General features: G+C 41.8%; 1 protein-coding gene across 2 annotated transcripts in view; it reads left to right on the top strand.

The window, feature by feature from the left end:
* CYP7B1 (cytochrome P450 family 7 subfamily B member 1) overlaps positions 1 to 24,688 on the top strand; it is a 364,976-nt gene that overhangs the window by 175,473 nt on the left and 164,815 nt on the right. For both annotated transcript variants that reach the window (XM_073583924.1, XM_073583923.1), the window contains exon 2: positions 11,434 to 11,570. In XM_073583924.1, the coding sequence (XP_073440025.1) occupies positions 11,434 to 11,570 (137 nt within the window). The remainder of the gene's footprint in view (positions 1 to 11,433; positions 11,571 to 24,688) is intronic.

Here is a 24,688-nt window from a genome sequence, read left to right on the forward strand (position 1 = left end):
AAAGGACTTTATTCTTGGTGTCTGTGTTTTCTTACAATGTGACTATGGGGTTAGTAATGGGGCCTCTTATTGATGCCTCTCCATTACTAACCTCGGGGCTTGATGTCACCTGACAATACAAAAGTGACATCAACTCCATAAATATTAACCCCACTTGCCACCACTACAGGGAAAGTGGGAAGAGCTGGGCAAAGCGCCAGAATTGGTGCATCTAATAGATGTGCCTTTTCTGGGCAGCTTCAGGCTGCTATTTTTAGGCTGGGAGGGCCTATATCAATGGCCCCTTACCAGCCTGAGAATACCAGGTCCCAGCTGTGAGCTTTAGCAAGACTGGTTGTCTAAAAAGGGGGACCCAAAGTCATTGTTTTTAATTATTTAAATTAGAAGTGGACCCATTTATTCTTCATAACCAACCTTGCTAAAGTTGACAGCTGAGGGTTGCAGCCCCCAGCTGTGGGTTTTGCCTGGCTTATTATTAAAAATACGGGGGAACCCATGTCGGGTTTTTCATTAATTTATTTAGATCTAGCGCAGGTGGCATGTGAGGAATGCCCACATCATCCACTTCTGCTGTCACAGTTCTTGTCGGCAGCAGGTGTAGGTTGATGGGAATAATAGTCCCAAAGCCCCCACCTGCTGTCATCATTCTGACTTTAGTATAACTCTCTTCATTCTCCCCTGCTTGCACGGATCGCCGGCAGAGCAGGAGAGAATGATGAGCCATCTTCAGCACCCGCCGCCGGGGAACAGCGCTTACTATAGCGCTTCTTCCCCTATGCTGATACGTGTCATAGAATCATAGAATCGTAGAGTTGGAAGGGACCTCCTGGGCCATCTGGTCCAACCCCCTGCTCAAAGCAGGATTCGCTAAATCATCCCAGTCAGATGTCTGTCCAGCCTCTGTTTGAAGACTTCCATTGAAGGAGAACTCACCACTTCTCGTGGCAGCCTGTTCCACTCATTGATCACTCTAACTGTCAAAAAGTTTTTTCTAATATCTAATCTGTGTCTCCTCCCATTCAGTTTCATCCCATTGCTTCTAGTCTTTCCTTGTGCAAATGAGAATAAAGTTGATCCTTCTACAATGTGACAGCCCTTTAGATATTTGATGACATCCATGTGTGTTTTCCGTGTGCACGTTTGTGAGACATTTTTCCACCCATGCTGATGGTAAAAAACAGACAGGTCAGCATGTTTTGTCCACGGACACACGGTCCATGGAAACACACTGACATGTGCACAGGCCCATTCATTCGGATTGGTCTACATGAGTCAGTGTCTCCTGTACGTGTGAAAACTGTCACCACACGTACCGGAGACAGGGATGAGTGACAGAGGCGTAAAGGATATTGACACTCTCATGCCTTCATGGCAGATGGGGCTTGTTTGTTTAGATGTTGATGTCCGGAGGAACTCATTTAAAAAGTAATACAGCATAATAAAGGATATAATGGCTCTGAGGGGTAGAGTAGTTCCCTGTGAATCAGGAATGACTGAAATATGCAGTAGTTCACAGATGTCAGATAAACAACTTGACACAGAACTACACAGTACTATAACAAATGTTACTCTCCCACTTGCTAGCTAGCTATTGTGCAGGCCCTTCTTTCTAGGGTATACTTCCACCTCTGTTTGCATGTATAATTTACATGTGTTTGAACTATTGTAGCAGGAAGTTTTGACTTTTGCACCATTAGGATGCTATAGGGTGTGGCGGCATATGCTAATACATAACTCAGGCTGTCCTCTGACCAAACAGTGGCAACAAGTCTGTGTACACAAATTATAAGGACACAGAGCAGATCTGTCATTTTTCACTTAGTTATACAGTAGGTATGAACAATATGTATATATGTATTAAACTACAGTATTTAACTTTTACAGACCCCATATATCACAGTACATGGCAGAATATGTTATTAGTCAAATTTTAACTAAGCTTGTTTTAATGATAGGATCTGTAACCCTTAATTCTCTTCAAACTGTTCGAAGATGCTTTCTGACCAAATGTAAAGTTCATCTGTGATGCTCCTATAAATCAGCTTAAAAGATCAATCTGGGGAAGAGAGGTAAAAACTACAGACCCATCACAAAACAAGCTCGCTGATGGATTTTCTATTAAGTATGTTGTGCACTGTGATACATAGAGGCTATAGAAGCCAATGTTTGAAATTTTTAATGAAACCCTATTTCAAAAATTATTTGAAGCCAAAAATACATTTAAGTAAAAAAAACAAAACTAAAATGTTTCCTGACCCTTTACTACTAACTAGGTTACCCCATGGCTGAATAGTCCTTTTACTTAAAAAAAAAAAAAAAAAAAAAAAGTCTGCATTCTACTTAGTGAACAATCTGAAACTTCATGAAGATATTTTAGCCTGTTACTCTCCTGACTCCAGAGTTCACTATGCCCATGTTAATTCCATAAGCTCTAAAATTGGCCTTCATGAACATTGGTTTTGGAAACAATCCAGAAATATTGAGAAAAAAATGTCGGGGGAAACAAACCTCCTTTCCCTGTGTCATACTGATTGTGCTATGTGTTTTGTTTTTGAAAAAGAGCTCGGTGCGAGCACGAAACGCGTAAAAATAAAAACTACAAAAATTGCTGTTCCAATCTGGGACTGCTTCCTTCATCCAACAGCATGGTCTACTCCAAAAAGTCAAATCTTTTTCTATTAATCCAGGATTATTATCTCAAGAACCTTTAGGCACAGATTGTTTCTCACTTTAGACTCCACCCATTAATTGGTCACAGTTTTAAAATATTTGACTGTTCTTGAAAATAAACATTCAGCTTTACTTCTCACATCACCTAGCACCCTCTGAAGCTATATAATTACACATAATATACCAATTAATGCACACTGTTTAGTTTGTACATTATTCATATGTTCCTTTCTGCAGCATGCTTTCCCCCAAGGCCGCTCATAGGCACATGCCTATTGTACCTATAGATAAATCTGACCCTAACTGGAGGTCTATCTGTCACATTCTTACAACTGTTTCCTTGAAAATTACTAATAGTTATAAATCTATTTTTTCATTAACTATAGAGAAAATTGAGAATAATAGGTAAAATGTTAATTTATTTTTCCTCTTTAACAGTGAATTAGAAGTGCAATCATTTCCTATAATGATCTTGATGTTTGAATTTACCTTTTTGTGCTTTGTTTCTCTTTGGGTTGGACATTTCTTCAATGTTTCCTTGTAGTACTAAATGGTGGTCACTTTCTAGTCCTTTGATGTCTTCATTGGGTTCTGGTGGAAGAGACAAATTTGATGGCACATGTTTTACAGCTATAGATGCTTCTCACAAAACTAGAATATCACCAAAAAGTTAATTTATTTCATTTTTTCAATACAAAAAGTGAAACTTATTTGTTACAGAGTCATTGTAAACCAAGTGATCTATTTCAAGTGTTTATTTCTGTTAATGTTGATGATTATGGCTTACAGCCAATGAATACCCAAAAGTCATTATCTCAGTACATTAGAATACTTTATAACACCAGCTTGAAAAATTATTTTAAAATCCGAATTGTTGTCCTACTGAAATGTTTGTTCAGTAAATGCACTCAATACTTGGTCGGGGCTCCTTTGGCATCAATTACTGCATTAATGTGGTGTGGCATGGAGGCGATCAGCCTGTGGCACTGCTGAGGTGTTATGGAAGCCCAGGTTGCTTTGATAGCAGCCTTCAGCTCATCTGCATTGTTGGGTCTGGTGTCTCTCATCTTCCTCTTTACAACACCCCATAGATTCTCTATGGGGTTAAGGTCAGGCGAGATTGCTGGCCAATCAAACACAGTGATACTGTTGTTTTTAAGCCAGGTATTGGTACTTTTGGCAGTGTGGACAGGTGCCAAGTCCTGCTGGAGAATTAAATTTCCTTTTCCATAAAGCTGGTTGACAGAGGGAAGCATGAAGTGCTCTAAAATTTCCTGGAAGACGGCTGCGCTGAATTTGGTCTTGATAAAACACAGTGTACCTATATCAGCAAATTACATAGCTGCCCAAACCAACACTGATTGTGGAAACATCAAGCAGCTTGGATTCCTCCAGATTCTGGGACCTTGATTTCCATGGTCTAGTGTGAAGTACCCACAATCAATGATGGTTTTGGGAGCCATGTCATCTGCTGGTGTAGATTCATGGTATTTTATCAAGACCAAAGACCAGGACGCTTGGCATTTGCCACAGAACACCAGGATTGGCAAATTCACCACTGGCGCTCTGTGCTCTTCACAGATGAAAGCAGGTTCATACTGAGCTCATGTAACAGACGTGGCAGAGTCTGGAGACGCCTTGGAGAGGGATCTGCTGCCTGCAACATCCTTCAGCATGACCGGATTGGCAGTGGGTCAGTAATGGCGTGGGGTGGCATTTCTTTGGAGGGCCGCACGGTGTTGGACTGTGAGCACAACCCCCATCTGTGGACGTCGTACACTCAGACCATCCTCATGTAGTCGGTTTCTAACTGTTTGTGCAGACACATGCACATTTGTGGCCTGCTGGAGGTCATTTTGCAGGGTTCTGGCAGTGCTTCTCCTGTTCCTCCTTGCACAAAGGCTGAGGCAGCAGTCCTGTTGCTGGGCTGTTGCCTTCCTACGACCCCCTCCATGTCTCATGGTGTACTGGCCTGTCTCCTGGTAGCGCCTCCAGCCTCTGAACACTGCGCTGACAGACACAGAAAACCTTCTTGCCACAGCTCGCATTGATGTGCCATCCTTGATGAGCTGCACTACCTGAGCCACTTGTGTGGGTTGTAGAGTCCATCTCATGCTACCACGAGTGTGAAAGCACAACCAACGTTCATAAGTGACCAAAACATCAGCCAGAAAGCATTGGTACTGAGATGTGGTCTGTGGTCCCCACCTGCAGAACCACTCCTTTATTGAAGGTGTCTTGATAATTGCCAATAATTTCCATCTGTTGTCTATTCCATTTGCACAACAGCATGTGAAATTGATTGTCAATCAGTGCTGCTTCCTAAGTGGACAATTTGATTTCACAGAAGTTTGATTTACTTGGAGTTATATTCTGTTGTTTAAGTGTTCCCTTTATTTTTCTGAGCAGAGTGTGTGTGTATATATATATATATATATATATATATATATATATATATATATATATATATATATATATATATACACTAGCTGAAGAGCCCGCCGTAACAAATTATAATGATCATATTCCACATAAAAACATTTCACATCATATATTCAACACTACAGATTTGCAACACAACTTAACTAAACGATTACCCAAGTATCCTCTCCTGTGTGATACTTTCTGCTGAGCTGTGTATCTAATCCTATCGTGTGTGATACCATCTGCTGAGCCGTGTATCTAACCCTATCCTGTGTGATACTGACTGCTGAGCCGTGTACCTAATCCTATCGTGTGTTACTGACTGCTCAGCTGTGTATCTAATCCTATCCTGTGTGATACTGACTGCTGAGCCGTGTATCTAATAGGCGATAACACCATAGAAATGATAAGAATAATAGGCCTCAGTTACCACAACTGTCTACAAAGAAATCACAGCTCATTTTTCATCTTTTAAACAGCTCTGGGACAGCGTGGTGAATTTTGAGTGGCGACTTTTGTGTTTCGACTTTTGTGTGGCGAGGTTGGTGTATGTGTGGTGAAATGTGTGCTGAGGGTGGTATATGTGTTGAAGCACGTGGTAGTGTGTGGCGCATTTTGTGTGTGTGTTCATATCCCTGTACGTTGTGAGTATCCCATGTCAGGGCCCCACCTTAGCAACTGTACGGTATATACTGCTTGGCGCCATTGCTCTCATTCTTTAAGTCCCCCTTGTTCACATCTGGCAGCTATCAATTTGCCTCCAACATTTTTCCTTTCACTTTTTCCCCATTATGTAGATAGGGACAAAATGGTTTGGTGAATTGGAACGTGCTGGGTTAAAGTTTCACCTCACAACATAGCCTATGACGCTCTCGGGGTCCAGACATGTGACTGTGCCAAATTTTGTGGTTGTAGCTGCGACGGTGCAGATGCCAATACATATACACTTTTTCCCCATTATGTAGATAGGGGCAAAATGGTTTGGTGAATTGGAACGCGCGGGGTTAAAATTTCACCTCACGAGTCACAACATAGCCTATGACGCTCTCGGGGTCCAGACGTGTGACTGTGCCAAATTTTATGGTTGTAGCTGCGACGGTGCGGATGCCAATCCAGGACATACACAAACACATACAGTATATACACACACCCACATTGAGCTTTATATATTAGATATAGGACAGGACATTTGTGTCCCGTAATGTTTAGGCTGGGAAGGGGAACCCAGCCATCCAGGGCCTTTGGGCTGACAGTCACAAGGTGGTGGAGGACTATAAGGCAGTATCAATGTGGTAGTGGCTAACTTCGTGGGAACAACCCTAAAAATCCAAGGCGAAGCGGACAGGGAACTCCTGAAGAGGTTTAGGCTGACCAGTCAGGAAGCTGAGGTACTGAAGGCGACAGTACGACCCTGCGAAATGCCTGGAGAAATTAGCGACATTACAGGGAATGGAGTGATGATATTTTGTGAAGGACCTTGTGCTGTTTCTGTGACTGAACTGGATGCGCTGAGTAAATTTGTTTTGTTAAAACTGGATTTGGAGTCTGCCTGTTGTTACGTGTTGCTTAATGGAAATTAGCCCCAGCAAAACTTGGTGGACCCTGATGTACAAGTAAGTTGACCACCAAATGCACCACAGAAGACGCAATGTGTTTTTGACAAGGTTTGCCAGTCAGGACAACCCCCCTGGCCTACGTCTCAATATCAACCTGTCCAGTAATGAAGCAACACTGACTGTGAATCAATTTATCCTACTGTTGAGCAAATAGAGCAGACAACAGGTAGAAATGATAGGAAATTACATGATAACCCATATAGAGGAGTGGTTCTGCAGGGGGTGACCACACACCATTTCTCTGTTCTCATCCTTTTTGACTGTTGTTTTGGTCACTTCTGCATTTTGTTATTGATCTCACCACTAGAGGTACTGTACACTAGCATGAGACTGTGTCTACAACACACAGAAATTGCTCAGGTAGTGCTGCTCATCGAGGATGGCATATCAATTCGAGCTGTGACAAGAAGGTTATCTGTCAGCACAGTGCCCAGAGCATGGAACAGATACCAGGAGACAGGCCAGTACACCAGGAGAGAGGGAGGTGGCCAGAGGAGGGCAACAACCCAGCAGCAAGACTGCTAGCTTCTTTTTGCAGGGAGGAACAGGAGGTGCCGTGCCAGAACCCTGCAAAATGACCGCCAGCAGCACACTAACATCTATGTGTCTGCTCTAACTGTCAGAAACAAACTCCATGCAAGTGGTATGAGGGCCTGATGTCCACACATGGGTGTTGTACTTACGGCTCAACACAATGCAGGGTGATTGACATATGCCAGAGAACAGCAAGATTGGCAGATTCGACATTGGTGCCCTGTGCTCTTCACGGATTAGAGCAGGTTCACACTGAGCACATATGACAGATGTGACAGAGTCTGAAGACACTGTGGAGAATATTATGCTGCCTGCAACATCGTTCAGCACGAACGGTCAGTAATGGTGGGGGAAGGAATTTCTTTGGAGGGCTGCAGAGCCCTCCATGTGCTAGCCATAGGTTCCCTGACTGCCATTAGCTACCAGGATGAGATCCTCAGACCCATTGTGAGACCATATGCAGGTGCAGTGGGCCTTGGTTTCCTTCTGATACATGACAATGCTAGGCCTTATGTGGATGAAAAGTGTCAGCAGCTCCTGCATTATGGAGGCTTTGATGCTATGGATTGGCCTGCCCATTCTCCAGACCTGAATCCAATCGAGCACATCTGGGACATCATGTCTTGTTCCATCCACCAATGCCACATTGCACCACAGACTGTCCAGGAGTTGACTGATGCTTTAATACAGGTCTGGGAGGAGATTCCTGAGGAGATCATCTGCCGCCTCATCAGGACCATGCAAAAGACAAAAAACTGACTGGCACATCCAGACTAGTGTGAATAGGTGCATACCAGGAGAAGCTACCTCCATATACAATATACCAAAAAAGGTTGCACTCTATCATGCTAAAGCATGTCAATGTGAAATTTGAATAGCAAATACGGCTTTGGAGTATTAGGAAAAAATATGATACACTTCGCATTAATTTTTGGCCAATTATCATCTGCCCATCAACCACCATCAAGGTAGTCTCAGGCTGATGGGTCCCTGACCTGTGTGAATACCTCTCTGAGGCTGATGTCTGAATTCCTGGGTGAACGTAGACACCTCTGTCAGCAATGCCTACATTTATGGGTAAGTAGGGACCTGCTGTAATTAAAATCACCACCTGGTGGAGGGCAGAGTGCTCGGTCAGTAAACTAACATACAAAAAACTGACTGGCACATCCAGACTATTGTGAATAGGTGCATACCAGGAGCAGCTACCTACATATACAATATACAAAAAAGGTTGCACTCTATCGCGCTAAAGCATGTCAATGTGGAATATGTGAAATTTGAATAGCAATACGGCTTTGGAGTATTAGAAAAAATATGAGACGCTTAGCATAAAGGCTGATGTCTGATGTTTTAATTACAGCAGGCTTTGTGTGTACCCTCTGCATAGGCAGAACAAAAACAATCAATATTGAAGGTGTGATTATACAGAGCTCATGAATATGTATGACTACATGACACCAGGTTTACTAGGCCTTTAGTGGTAATCTCCTTATGATAAAATAGTGATTTTATCAAAACTACAGCAAGCAGCCCAGTAACTGACACATCATTGGAATCAGGGTCGTTGTCTCTATATTATGCTACTCTCATATTAGGTAAAAAAACCTTGGTAGCAAATTCCATTTAGATGGAGTAACCACACCCCCATTAATGTTGCTGCATTCTATAGTGATCAAAGGCATTAAATGGCCATGATCGGAGTTTTGTGGGAGAGGTTGTCAGTCTTTGCTGCCTAGAGATTGCCACAGTTGTAAAAGTTAGCTCTGCAGGCTAACACATCAATCAGTGTTATATATTTATGCATGGTGCAGGAAAGGGTTAAAAGTACAAAAAAAACCTGACTTTATATTAAAAACTTGCTCCTGTAATGTTCCATTGTAAGAAGCAGGAAGAAAACCTACTCGGCAATGACTGCAAGTATGCAGATTGCATGTGAGAGGTCACTTGATGACCACTTAAACCAGTAAGCAGAACCCGGAAAACCCCTCTAAGTACAGCCCATGGTCAGGCTCTTTGAACAAATGTGATGAGGCATAAGCATTCATTGTAGATGCTTTATGTTTTGTTTTTTTTTTGTTTTTTACATTTCTATAGTTTAATAAGGATGTATAACATTATAAAACAATGCCCATCATTTTTGCTTCTCGTTGTAGGAATGATTGTATACAGATGTTATATCTCCATATTTTCGATCCATCCTAGGATTTCAAGACTTTCCTCCCCATCCCGTAGCTTCCTTATACACTTGAGAAAACATTGACAAGTTAATTGGCTTCTAATGAAATTGGCTATAGTGTGCTTTTTGATATCAGGAAATTAGATTGTGAGATTCACTGGAGACAATCTCTGCTGCAGAACATCATACAATAAGATGGAAATAATCTACAAAATGAGCTTCACAAAACTAACTTCAAATTCCGCCAGCATTGTTTTGCACTACATATAGATTTCCATGCATTGTATAAGGGATACCAGTCATTGTTTGGAGCAGCTCCATCTAGTTTTCTTTGCTGTGACCTAATTTGTAATTAGCTCCTTTTAGTTGTGTTGATGGCTCATTTATGCGGTTGATGTGTCATCTCACACAGAGTGCAACGTGAGCCTCGGTTGGAAGAATTGTAAGCCCAGACATTTGTTGATAAATCTTTTGTAATATAGCCTTACTGATTTATGAGAATATCTCTTTTTATGGAAAATACATGAAATGGTACTTTCGTTTTCGGCGGCATAGATTGATGCTGTGACATGGTGTTTTACGGCGTTGAGCTTATCAGTTTTGAGTTAACCATATCTGATGCAAACGATGACCCTTCCGTCTCTATGATTTGAGTCCACGGACTCTTGAGCATTAAGTTAATTTTCCCCTGGATTTCTGAGCTGCGTCCTCCTTACCCCGCGGAAACACTGTGAAGTATACAGGTTTTGACCGAATGACAGAGCATAGAGGGTGAAATGAGATGCATTAAATTAGAATATGACAAAAAAGCCTATCTAAATATCTGTCACAAATTTACTTTTTGTCCAAACCAGCAACCAGTAATGAGCCCATCTCTGAAGCTTGGTAGCCAAATGGAAAGTGGAGGAGAAATAACTTTGATGAGCTGTGACTTGCAGCGTTTTGCTGTTTTTCTTCTTTTTTTTTTAGATTTTGCATTACATTTTTTTTCTCGCTTTTTGTTTCAGTATTGTTTGTATAAAATAAAAAAAAGAATAATATTTCATATTGAGTTATTTTGGAAAATTCTTTTGGAGAATTCTTTCAAATAGATGTTGAACATAATCAGGGGTTCAATGTGTGCTTCGGATTAGGAAGGAGCTTTCTTGGGTTTTGAAAGTTATGATTCTGAATGGAGAACAGAGAGTTAACGAAATGCCGTCAAATTTTTGTGCATCGCATGATAGTGGTAAGCTGGTGATCCCCTGATCTTTGATTACATCCTGGCTAGTAAATATCTTGTGATTAATCAAAATGGCTCGTTCTGCGTGTAGTGTAAGTCACCTTCACAGATGGGATGTATTCTGTTCGAATATTTGTATTAATCCTGTCTAAAATAGACATGCTCAGTGTTGCTGACTTTAAATCGGATTGTACCAGCTAAACAGCTGTAATAAGAAAAGAAATGGAATTTTCAGCTTCCGATTAGATTATGACAGAAGACCTACATACAGAAACATGGAATCTGTACAATAGATCAGAATATTCCGTGTAATAAAATGGACCTATGTACCGTGCTGCATGAGATCGATGGAACGTGCCTTATTAAGGAGATACACGTCTTTGACGCCTAATTATCTAAATCCATTATAATTGCCTTATCATGACAAGCAGTTTCCTTTGACATGCTAAATGCCTGACTGTCAGCACAGGCTGTGATCAGGCAGGAAAGAGAATTATCTTTAAAAAAAAGAAGCTTGAATGTCGTTTGTCTCGGTTCTCCAAAATCCTTGTGATTTTAAAAAAAAAAAGAAAAAACAGCACTGTATAAAGGTTGGATTAGGCAACGATTTATGCATGTAGTAACCTGAAATAACAAATCTACAATAGGTGCTAATTTATCAATTAAATATCTAACATAAGCATTTGGATGGTTTTGTATTTCTTTAGGATAATCTAAAATGATTTTAAAATTTTAATATAATGATGATAATAATAAGCTTCAATAAAACCATATATTCCATCTTTTAGGAAAGTAGGAGAACCCCCTTTGGAAAATGGATGGATCCCTTTTATCGGTTTGGCTTTCGAGTTCAGTAGAGATCCTTTAAAAATGCTGATCTCACAGCAAGAGAAACATGGAGACATATTTACAGTCCACCTCGCAGGTAAGAAATATCATTTGAATGACTTCAGATGTAAATTTAAATTTACGCAGACATCGATATATCTTACCGTGACTATACTATATATATCAGAGCGGCTTGAAATAAATATTTCTAATGCTGAAAGACAGGGGAAAAAGTATATACACCTTGAATGTTATTATTTGAAGATATTATATTGTGATTTTTTTTTTTACTTGGTAAATATTTTTAAAATTAATAAAATGAAATGTATTGATTTGTATTCTGATAAATGCCATACTTAATTATGTATTTAGGATCAAAAATAAAAAGCAATTACGGTATTTAATATTAGAATTTACCATTGTATAAACTATAAGAACAGATGAAATCACTGATAAAATATATAGTATTTTATGTTGCTTTAATCAATTTTTTACAAGAAAATACACTTTGAATTTTCAGTTTTTTTCTTATTTGTTTGTTTTTTTAATACATTTTTAAAACCTCACAGATACGTTTACTATATAAAATCTGGAGCATCTATCATTGTGGCTTTAGTTTTTGGTGGAGCAAATCAGCTAAAGAGTTATATTTAAGATTAAATAATGATGACCATTAAAACCATACAATATATTCATGCCATACAAATGTCGTAGATTACAGTTTATGTAGATATATTTTGAGCGGTTTCACGATTTTGATGCTGGTCCTGTCAACAATTTTGATCAACAGATATTGTTTTAATTATCAATCTTCAAAGTTGCTCATTTGGAAAATGCAGAACGATGCATCGAGGTCCTGGCATCACCCCATACCGATGATACGATTTTGCTGATTGTACTTTCCAATGGGATGAGCAAATGATTGTCATTGTGAGAAGTTTCAAGGGACATGGATGTCATCTTAATAAAGAAATTAAAAAGCACATCTTTCCATGAGAAACAATGTAAATTCCTGACCTGTCGTAGAAAATAGTTCTCTAATTGGTTTTGTGTGGTGGTGCAGCAGAATCATTTTCCTCAGACGTCATCCCCGCGAAGCACTACTGTACATCATTGTCAACCGTTCACTGAAATCTTCCTAATAAGAGACCCATTACGTAAATTTGATAGGCCTACAAGAATTAGCGAGGTATAGTGTATGATAGTATCTCCAGAGACATTATTTTGTATAAGGATCAAGAAAAAGTAGACAGCTCTCTAAATATCTTCAGGGATCTTGCAGAGTCTTGTATCTTGTCCTTTGTAGAAATGACACAGCGCATATGGGTTTTTTGGAATGAAGAATTTCATCTTACATTAGCTTGGATGACTCTTTCCTAGTAGTGTTTTTCCATAGCTAGACTACGGTGAAAGGCCAGCACAGTACCTGGGAAGCATTTAATCCTACCAGTCTGGAAGCATTTTTAACCCTAATTGATGTTATCGTAACAAATGAAGCAGAAAGTTATCATGTTTCTTTCCTTTTGGTTGCATCCCTGCACAGCAGGGTGAAAACCAAGAATCACAGTTACGCATGATCCCTTTGTGACTAGCCTTAGCTCCACGAGAACGATTGTCACATATTCATTTAATAATACCATACATATGATTTTTATGTAATTTTAGAATCAAAGATAGAAAATTGGCAATTTCCAATAATAAAATCTAGTAGTAAATAAGTATTTTTTACCACAATAGATTCCTCAACATTGAAACTGCAACACTAACTAGGAAAAGACATGGAATTATGGAAATCACAGCAGTGATACACACATTAATGTTAAGCAGATGATGGAAAAATGAAAAGAAAATTTCTGAAACAGCTCAATTTATTTAGCATTGTATATGAACACCACTCGAAGCACAAATCAAATATAGCCTAGCAGTGTTGTGATGAAAAACGGCTCCTGGAACGCCGGAGAAATGTTATTACCACTGGTTCAACCACCAAACCAATGCAACAGCGACCTGGTCGTGTACCCGCAATGAAGAATAGAGGGGTACAGCTTCAATACTTTATTCCAACCAACACGCCATAATCCTGGAAGTAGGACAAGTTTGACTATCCCTCCACTCCCTTTTGAGTGCCTCTTCATGGTATCACTCACATAGTCTTCAGGTTGAGACAAAAGGCTGTAATGGAGCAATGGAGAGTAGAATGGAGATCTGTCTTCTTCAGAGATGAGTATTGCTTTTGTCTTGGATGTAATCTTAGCAGGAGATTGGTCTGGACAACATCATGAAGAGATCTTCACAAGGAAACTTCACACCAGTCTATCTCCAGCTATAATGATATGGGGTGGCATAATGTACAGTAACCGGACATTATATTCTTTATTCCAGATACAGTAACAGCTCAGCTTTGAATTAGTTTGGTCGTGGAACCCCAGGAGTTATTTTTCTACACAACAATACCAAACTGTGATACTTTGTGCAACCTGTATCATCTAAACATAATACCATGACCTGCAGGCACTACAGATTTGTTTTTCATCAAGCACATCTGGAATTTCATTGGTTAGCAATTGCAAAGGGAGCTTCCAGCAGCAGATCTTGATAATTTGTGCACTCTTCTAGTCTTCTTTCCATATAAGCATAACAGCTCAGCATCAATTTCTCCAATGTGTCTCAAGAGCTTTTTTTAACACAACTATGCCAGGCTGCATGTTGCTCATGCTACTGTGACCACCCTACATGTGCTACTATGGCCTACAGCATCTTCAGATTTGTCTCTACATTGAGCACATCTAGTACCTAATTGGTTAGCAATTGCAAAAGGAGATGCCAACAGTGGATCTTGATAAGTTACATGTCCAATTGCATGCACCGTATCAGGTCATTCACAGACAACCAATATTAACCTCCAAGGCATGTGTCTCTATTTATGCACATGGTGCTCATACTTAACACTCAACAAATCAAGACGGTTGGGAAATTTTGTTTTATTTGAAATTGCAACTCCAAGAAAGAAAAGTTGTGGTATTAAAGAAATTGGAAAATTAAAAGGGTGGTCCGAAAGTAAAAGCTATTTTAATCCTAAATGCTGCAGTTGCCATGTGCGGCTGTAATCACTCTATAGGCTGCACTGGTGATAGAAATGTCATAACTAGAAGCTCTGGACTGCAGGCCCTGTACAGCCACTAAGGTTAGGCTACGTGCACACGCTGCGGATTCCGCTGCATTTCCGCAGCGGTTTTGGCCGCTGCGGACCCGCAGCAGTTTTAGCTGCGGTGTACAGTACCATTCAAATGAATGGTAAAAAAAAACCGCTGTGCTGACGTTGCGGAAAAATCCGCGCGGATTTGCTGCGGTTTTGAAACCGCAGAAAGAATTGACATGTCAATTCTTTCTGCAGAATCCGCAGCGGGTTCCTATCTCCACCATCGTGGAGATGGTGAATCCGCAGGACCAAACCGCAGGCAAAACCGCAGATAATCCGCAGGTCTTTTGACCTGCGGTTTATCTGCGGTTTTTGCAAAATCCGTGCGGATTAATCCGCAGCGGATTCCGCAGCGTCTGCACACACCCTTAGAGTGTTTGGGATCTGTAGTGCCATCTCGTCTGGCAGTAAGGATGTGTGTGCTGTCCAGCTGAAGTTATTAGCTCCTTCCACCAGCCAGTTGGAGAGCATCCCACCCTTCTAAAGCTTCCACCTTGCTCCTGGAAGCTGCTAGATATAGCTTTGTGTTTCCCTAGCAAGGTGTATGTCTTGTGCTCCTTTTTTGTTTAGTATATTCCTATTTTGATTTTGACTTGTTTCTAACTATTCTTACTGATCCTGGTCCTTGATGTGACCTCTCGGCTCTGACCCTGCTTGGTCACCATTCCTGTCTCTTAATGGCCGTCCTTCTATGGTAGCATTCCATTGGGTTCTGTTGTAAAACCAGATCCTTGTACAGGAGTTAAAGGGTATTGGGATTTCTCTGGAGTTTGCCAGACTGAGAGGCTTGTGCCAAGTTTGTCCGAGTCTGCCTTTTGAGCCAGAGACCTCAGATAGGTGTAACATTTGCCTATTTAATGTAATAATCTAATCACTTTTCTAATACACTTTGGTTAAACAATTTTTACCATTCCCTCTGTACTCAAGCTGTTTTATTATTTTTTTACCACTTCCTCATCTGACACTTCGTTTTCGTATCCCAGTGTATGCTGGGATAGTCAAATGAAGTGTCAGCAGGGGAAAGAAACTGCAGTCACTGCTGCAGCTTCTGACCCTCCCTGAAATGAAGCACATCAATGACATCCATTTTTGGGGCTAGGCTAGTCGCTGTTCTACTGTTCATGCGTTGTTTGTCAATTCCGGCATACGCTCAGTATGTCAATAGAGACTGTCACTACCTTTCCAGTACTGTCACCCCAGCTCTCTTCAATCAATTTGCAATTGGAAAAGTTCTCCTTCAATTTAGATTCTCAGTATATTCTACCACTGTGCATTATGCACAGTGATTGTGCAATCTTTTGCTGGCTTTGAACAGTACTAATGAGTTGGGAAGAGAGTGCACTGTCAGTGTGCATTGTAAAATTATCTGGCCTTGCAAGAAGAGCAGACACCAGCACTGCTCTCACAAGTGGCAAATTTCAATTGCCTGTTCCTCACGCAATCAACTCCAAGATTTCTGTCATGCATCCCTTGTGCTACAAATTTCCATACCTTAACCAATCAGACTCTCTCCCACCATTCAAACCTTTTAAACACTTCTTCTAGAAAGCCTACAACTTGCAATAACCATGTTGCCATCACTCTGACATAACAGCACACTCTACCCTCACTATCACTTGCTTAGTCATGTTTAGTTATACTTTTGCACCTTGTAATATATTGTTAACTGATTGTCATGTATTGTAAACCCTGTTTTCCCATGGTACATGACGGCACCACGAGAGGGGATCCGCCCTACGAGGACAGGAAACCTTCAAGATAAAAGGGGGCGGCTCCGCATCAGTTGGTTTCCTGTCCTCGACGGGGAACCCTCAAGATGAAAGCCTCTTTGAAGATTCCGAAGAGGATGCCTGGGCCTGGGTCGGGTGATTAGTGGCAGGCACTGATCTGCTACACCCATCACCAGGTACCGGTAGTCGCCTCGGGGGCCATATATTCCTATGTCCCCCTGAGTGAGTGCATGGCCACAGCCCGTGAGGCAGTTGCCCGGGTGAAGTAATGATGCCTCGGAAACCATAGTTCGTGTACCCTCCAAGATGACCAAAACTTGCTCCATAGAAGTCCACGGAGGCCACTTTCCGTGCTCCCTCCCTGTCGACATATAGTGGCCATGCAGCCCAGGAGACACATCGGTGCCCAGGCAGAAGAGCTCCTCGGAGGCCACGGACAGTGACCCTCCCTGTCGAAGGCCAGACACCGGACCCCGCAGCGTACCTGCAGTCAGAAGGTGCTCTGCAGCATGGGAGTCCAGGCCCACCATGGATGACATCAGCGGAGTGCGGCAGGTATGGCTGATCCGTGGTCCAGGTCCATCGGGGGTAAGGGGTGTCTGGGGGCCCCGAAATAGGGGGCCCAAGCGCTCACCCGGCCCGCACAGCAGGTCGTCTGGCCGCACCGGGGGTGGCGCGCACTAGGAGCGCGCATGATGGCCGCCGAACCGGAAGCGGTTGCGTGTGACCCGGAAGTGGAGGGGGCGCACAGCACCGCGGGGCCTGGGAGTGACAGGAAGAGTGCGGGGTCCCGCGGGGGGCACCGGCGCGCACGGGGGCACGCGCTCGCGTCCGCACACAGGTGCGAGACCAGCTGGTCCAGGAAGGAAAAAAAAAAAAAGAAGGTACTATTTAAATCGCCAGGAAAGGCGAGCGGGCGTCACATCACCAATTCTGAGTGGGGTGACTGCTTGCAGCCATATGCAGCATAATGGAGAGCCCTTCGCCAGAGCATATACAACCGCGCCAGGAAGCGAAGGAGAGGCGGTCGTGCTCAGACGAAAAAGCAAAAGCACGCCGCAGCAGTAGTATGAGCCACTCGGGCAGCACACGGGCGGATCGTCACCGCAAAAAAGAGGGGTCCGTAGTCTCGTTGGGAGACAGTGAGAGGACCAGCCAACCTCCAGATCCGGTACCCGTTCTATGAAGCGTCCGAGTGGTGAGTGAACCTCGAGAAAGTCCAGTAATCTAATGTCTGTTCTCTTTCTCTTTTTTGCCTCTCTTTTTCCTCTCCTCCTCCCCTTATATATATGGACGGGGTGGAGTATAGGAGGTCCCTAAGAAATATAGAGGAAAGTCAAAAAATAAAGAATGTGCTTTATGTTAAAGTCCCGTAGAAACAGCCTGGAACAAAAAATTATGCCAGGAGTGCATTAACAAGACCATAGCGGAGGAGACACCCTCATTTTCGGATAGTTTGAGGGCCATAATTCAGACAGAAGTTTCCAAGTCAGTAAGAGCATTACAAACGGTAGATACGGAAAGAAAAGCTAGGAGATTAAGCCCCTCAGGGGTCTCTCAACAGGACTCTACAGGGTCAGAAGACGACTCAAATAAGTCGCAGTATTCAGGAAGTAGCTCGGACGGGGAAGATACGTTTCCAGTAGAAGCTACGGATGAACTCATTAAAGCAGTTAGATCTACCATGGGGCTAGTAGAAGAGCGGACAAAAAAGACAGCCCAAGATCTCCACCAGACCCACCATACACTCAGGTTATGGATGATAGAGTCGTGCTAAGATTAGACCCAGCATACCTCCCTAAGGTAGTGTCGAAATTTCACAGAGCTCAGGAAATAATCTTGCCATCCTTCTGTCCTAACCCTGGTAACAAAAAGGAAGAGAGGTTACATTGTCTAGACGTTAGGAGATGTATCCTACAGTATTTAGAGGTGACAAAACCATGGAGGAAACAGAGGGCCTTGTTTATCTCATACCAGGGGGCAAGGAAAGGCCTTAAAGCCTCTAAGCAAACTATAGCTAGATGGGTGAGAGAGGCCATCATACTAGCATATAGTAGTGCAGGCAGGGCTGTTCCAGAGGGCCTAAAAGCCCACTCCACGAGAGCCATGGCAACATCCTGGGCGGAGAGAGCGGACGCCTCCATCGACCAAATATGTAAGGCGGCCACTTGGTCCTCTCCATCTACCTTTTTCAGACATTACAGATTAGACCTATCTGCTACCTCTGATCTCACATTTGGGAGAAGAGTGTTACAGGCAGTGATCCCCCCCCTAAAGAGAATACAAATCTCTGTAACTCTCTCGTGGTGCCGTCATGTACCATGGGAAAACACGGGTATTACATACCTGGTAATGTGTTTTTCCAGGGGACATGACGGCACCGTTATATTCCCGCCCTATTTGATCACGTCATTAGCTGGGTGTTTTTTGTTAGTATTATACACTCCCTTGGTGTGGGAAATTTAGCAGTGTAAAATAGGTATTATTTATGTGTGCACTAACTGGCGGAGTTCCTCTTGTGCTCTGTAAAACAACTGATGCGGAGAGAGGAGCCGCCCCCTTTTATCTTGAAGGTTTCCTGTCCTCGTAGGGCGGATCCCCTCTCGTGGTGCCGTCATGTTCCCTGGAAAAACACATTACCAGGTATGTAATACCCGTGTTTTCACATGGTAAAAATTGTGCAGTGCACTTCACTCATCATCAGAAGGAAAATCCTCACCCTTAGCTTTGAGAAAATGAATGGAAATACCTGTCTAATTCCCTAGGAATAATTTTTTAAGGCGTCGTTCAGTTGATGTGGCTTCAAAAATCATTCAATGTAAACAAAAACTAAAGTAATTATCATGGAGACAGATCTGTTTAGTAATGTCCTAAGACTGCCACCAATACCTTCCTAAATGCTATGGCTGTGTAGGGTGGGTGGGCCGAGCTGGGGGGTGGTCCCTCGATATACCGCGCAGTGACATACAGACACAGGATGAGGCAAGTTTCGGGTACGATAGGTCCAAGTTTATTCTCTTGCCGTCCACCTGACGGCCTCCGAAGTAACCGCACTTCAATTCACTTTGCTTCACTTCACTTATCGGCCCCCTGTTTCCAGGGCCGCTTCCCGCACACCGTACTTTACATCGGGGACGTACATTTACGCACCGTCCCCTCTTCACTCTTCGACACTCCTGTCAGATCCGTCACTGTGGCCCCCTTAGGCCCGTAAACCAACAGCACTTTTACTGATCAGTCGTCTCTCTCTCAATACGGTATGCTTTACCTCAGTACCTCGTCTATACTGCGGTACTCTGGTGTCAGGACCACCCCCCTGACTTTCTCTCTCCTCAGTCCCCCTGGTTCGGTTTTCCTCACAGTGAACAAACTGTTGTAGTCCTCCTGTCACTGGAGCTCCCTCTGGGGACTGGAACTTTCTGGAACCCTCCTGTCCAATTTATATCATTCCCGGTTCCCTGTAACTCCGCCCCCCATGACCAACGGTTTCCTAAGCCCTAAGCTGATGTCAAGTCCTTTGCTCACACTCCTCCCTGCCCTCTAATGGTCAACCCAAGGTACTGCACGTCCACTACACTTTCTCAGCTGTTTCCCCACTGTAGTAACTGACACCTGTCTAAACTGTGTAAACCTTCCTTTCTCTGTTCTGACACATCTGTCCGTCCGTCAGGTCACCCTACAGCTGCTTACACAAAAAACAATGCATTGCTTATCATTTTGTATAGCAATATCCTTTACCTCAGTTTTAATGGTCTTTTAGTAATGCAAAGATAAAGAACTGAACATTAGTGCTTTTTACATTATTTGTGATTTTATCAGGAAAAAGCAAGTCTTTCAAATTTCACAATGAGACAACAATTTAATAGATGCAAGGGAGATAGATAAGTCAAAAACAAAAGATTTGCAAGATATGCATGTAAAATTTATGCCAAACCGTAACATAGTCAATTAGCAGATAAATGAGCATTCATTCAAGTACTTTTAATGAAGCAAGTCACAAATGATTGACTTGTGAAAGATTTATGTATTTTCAAATGAATATATTAACAAGTCACATTTTCAGATGTAAAGCGATTGGTGGAGTACTTTCATATGAACATTGTTTTCATTCAATATTGAGCAGAATTAAATCTGTTGACTTACTGCTACTGCTAATACATGTTATGGTAGGACTTATTGTGATATGTATTCTTACCTGTAGCAGCAAATCAAAGGTGTATTATAAAGATTATAAATCATACTGCTCCTGTTATTCAGCCCCTGTACTTTGATTAACAGCTTCCAACACATTATGATGCCCATACATCCCCCTTACATTGTATTTATTGCTTATATAGCTCGATCTTATTTCTCACCGCTTTACAGACATTATCATCACTGTCCCCAATGGAGCACACAATCTAAATTCCCTACCAGTAAGTCTTTAGAGTGTGTGAGGAAACCGGAGGAAACCCACGCAAACACGGGGAGAACTTGCAAACTCCTTGCAGATGTTGTCCTTGGTGGCATTTGAACCCAGGACTCCAGTGATGGAAGGCTGCAGTGCTAGCCACTGAGCCACCATACTGCTCCTTACAGTATGACATTCCCACATAGCCTCCCTACACAGTGTATTTCCTCAAAGTCCCACTGCACAGTATAATGTTCCCACAAAGACCTCTAACAATATGATGTTCCTTCACACAATATGTCACCACAGACCACCCCACACAGTACAACATTCCCACACAGCCACCTTACACATTATGAAACCCCAGACAGCCACCACACAGTATAATAGCCCCACACAGCTTTCTTGCATAGTACAGTCATATGTTAAAGTTTGGGTACCCCTATTAATGTTAACCTTTTTTCTTTATAACAATTTTGGTTTTTGCAACAGCTATTTCAGTTTCATATATCTAATAACTGATGGACTTGCTGGATTCAAATGAGGTTTATTGTACTAACAGAAAATGTGCATTCTGCATTTAAACAAAATTTGGGCACCTCAACATAAAAGTGACATTAATATTTCGTAGATCCTCCTTTTGCAAAAATAACAGCCTCTAGTCGCTTCCTGTAGCTATTAATGAGTTCCTGGCTCCTGGATGAAGGTATTTGTGACCATTCCGGTTTACAAAACAATTCCAGTTCAGTTAAGTTTGATGGTCGCCAAGCATGGACAGCCCGCTTCAAATCATCCCACAGATGTTCAATGATATTCAGGTCTGGGGACTGGGATGGCCATTCCAGAACATTGTAATTGTTCCTCTGCATGAATGCCTGAGTAGATTTGGAGCGGTGTTTTGGATCATTGTCTTGCTGAAATATCCATCCCCTGCGTAACTTCAACTTCGTCACTTTTGCATACCTCAGGCGACTCTGTTTGTGGCGTGCTTGCAGAAACTGCTTATTTCGCATTACTCTCCCATACAGCTTCTCCTTGTGCAGAGTGTGCTGTGTTGTTGACCGATGCACAGTGACACCATCTGCAGCAAGATGATGCTGCAGGTCTTTGGAGGTGGTCTGTGGATTGTCCTTGACTGTTCTCACCATTCTTCTCTGCCTTTCTGATATTTTCCTTGGCCTGCCACTTCTAGGCTTAACAAGAACTGTACCTGTGTTCTTCCATTTCCTTACTATGTTCCTCACAGGTTAAATCTCTGAGACAACTTTTTGTATCCTTCCCCTGAAAAGCTATGTTGAATAATCTTTGTTTTCAGATCATTTGAGAGTTGTTTTGAGGAGCCCATGATACCACTCTTCATAGGAGAATCAAATAGGAGAACTACTTGCAAGTGGCCACCTTAAATACCTTTTCTCATGATTTGATACACCTGGCTATGAAGTTCAAAGCTCAATGAGGTTACAAAACCAATTTAGTTCTTCAGGAAGTCAGTAAAAAGTAGTTAGGAGTGTTCAAATCAAGAAAATGATAAGGGTGCCCATGCTTTTGCATCGGTCAAATTTTGTTTAAATGCAGATTGCACATTTTCTGTTAGTACAATAAACCTCATTTGAATCCAGAAATATAACCGAGTCGATCAGTTATTAGATATATGAAACTGAAATAGCTGTTGCAAAAACCAAAATTGTTATAAAGAAAAAAGGTTAACATTAATAGGGGTGCCCAAACTTTAACATATGACTGTATTATGTCCCCGAAGTTTCTCACAGTGTACTGTCAATTGAAAGATAAAAATAAAGTTACTCACCTAACCCTGGTCCTCAGATGCACTGGTCTGTGATTGGTACTGTTCTGTCCTCACTAAATGAAGCAGACTTCAGGTAGCTTCTACAGGCAGCTAAACCACTATACCGGGGTCCAATAAGGAGACTGTAGGTTGAATCTGTGTTTTATTGAACGTGGTGGTATATTGGCGCGTTGAAACTACAAACAAAACATATATATACACTGAGTCAATACAGGGTACATCAGGGATACATATCATACATAATACATTATGAATCAACGTCTGCACTACTAGCTAAGCAGTTGAGAACTAACTGAGCAGGTTGATCTGAGACAGGAATTAGATACAGGAAGCATGTTTACATACCAGTGATGCTGACACACGGGGAGAAGAGGAATGAGATGCTTCCAGGATGCAGGCTGAGGGAAAATGGGGGCTGGACTAACCATAATCCTTTGCAAAGCTTACCAGGGTACCTTGCAACCTTCCCAGAATACATTGTGAATGAAGGGAAAAAAAGATTCAGGAAGTAAAACACCATAACACTGCGGTTTTGACTCTGGTCACTAGATGGAGCCAGAAACAATGAAAACATTAAATCTATGGAAGAAACTGAACATTCTGGATATTCATTAGTAATATTATCAGATAGACAATGAAAGATTACACAGGTCAACGAAAAAAAATTTTTTTTCTGGTGTCCAAAATATTTTAATGAATTTGGGGTATTTTTGGGGTGCTGATTCTGAATATGTCATCAGTTTTGCCAGATTGGCTCAAGTTTTTGAGATTTTTGGTATCTTATTTATAGCACTTGTTGGTAAATGCGACGCATCATCTCATTAATTTCTTTGGATTAGTACTTGAACTGAGCAGTTCTCAATATAGTTTTGTGTTAATTAGTGTTCTAAAAGTTTGTTCATAGCTTGATTTTTGCACTAACTTTATGTTGTTGTCTGTTTTCCAGTGAAAAGCATGAACTCATCATGAAGAAGTTGTCTTAACGATCCAGACTCATTCTGTTACATTTGTGGTGAATATACACTGCCAAAACATAGAAGAAACATAACACACTTCGTAAAAAAAGTGTATTTTGCCTATTTTGGGGTTATGCTTGGGGACCAAGACAAGTTTTGGGCACCACACATAGTGTGCAAAGCATGTATCGAATTATTACGAAAATGGAGCAAAGGACAAAGAAAAAGCTTCAAATTTGGTGTTCCAATGGTGTGGAGAGAGCCAAAAAATCATCATGATGACTGTTATTTATGGTAAACACAGGTACAGGCACATCTTCACAATGAGGGACAGGCCTTCTTGCAGATTCCATGTTACTCCCATTTTCGTTTCTTATGCTTATTGAATCCTTGCACTTGCACTGCACAGAAATAACAGTCATCATGATGATTTTTTGGCTCTCTCCACACCATTGGAACACCAAATTTGAAGCTTTTTCTTTGTCCTTTGCTCCATTTTCGTAATAATTCGATGCATGCTTTGCACACTATGTGTGGTGCCCAAAACTTGTCTTGGTCCCCAAGCATAACCCCAAAATAGGCAAAATACACTTTTTTTACGAAGTGTGTTATGTTTCTTCTATGTTTTGGCAGTGTATATTCACCACAAATGTAACAGAATGAGTCTGGATCGTTAAGACAACTTCTTCATGATGAGTTCATGCTTTTCACTGGAAAACAGACAACAACATAAAGTTAGTGCAAAAATCAAGCTATGAACAAACTTTTAGAACACTAATTAACACAAAACTATATTGAGAACTGCTCAGTTCAAGTACTAATCCAAAGAAATTAATGAGATGATGCGTCGCATTTACCAACAAGTGCTATAAATAAGATACCAAAAATCTCAAAAACTTGAGCCAATCTGGCAAAACTGATGACATATTCAGAATCAGCACCCCAAAAATACCCTAAATTCGATGAAATATCTTTGGCACCAAAAATGCTGTTGACCAGTGTTATGAATTAAATGTCGGCAACAGAACAGGTACTGAGTAGTGTTGAGCTTTCCGATACCGCAAGTATCGGGTATCGGCCGATATTTGCTGTATCGGAATTCCGATACAGAGTACCGATACTTTTTTCGTATC

This window comes from Dendrobates tinctorius, unplaced genomic scaffold (assembly GCF_039654945.1).
Source record: "Dendrobates tinctorius isolate UK_male_01 unplaced genomic scaffold, ASM3965494v1 ptg000082l, whole genome shotgun sequence".
Lineage (NCBI taxonomy): Eukaryota > Metazoa > Chordata > Amphibia > Anura > Dendrobatidae > Dendrobates > Dendrobates tinctorius.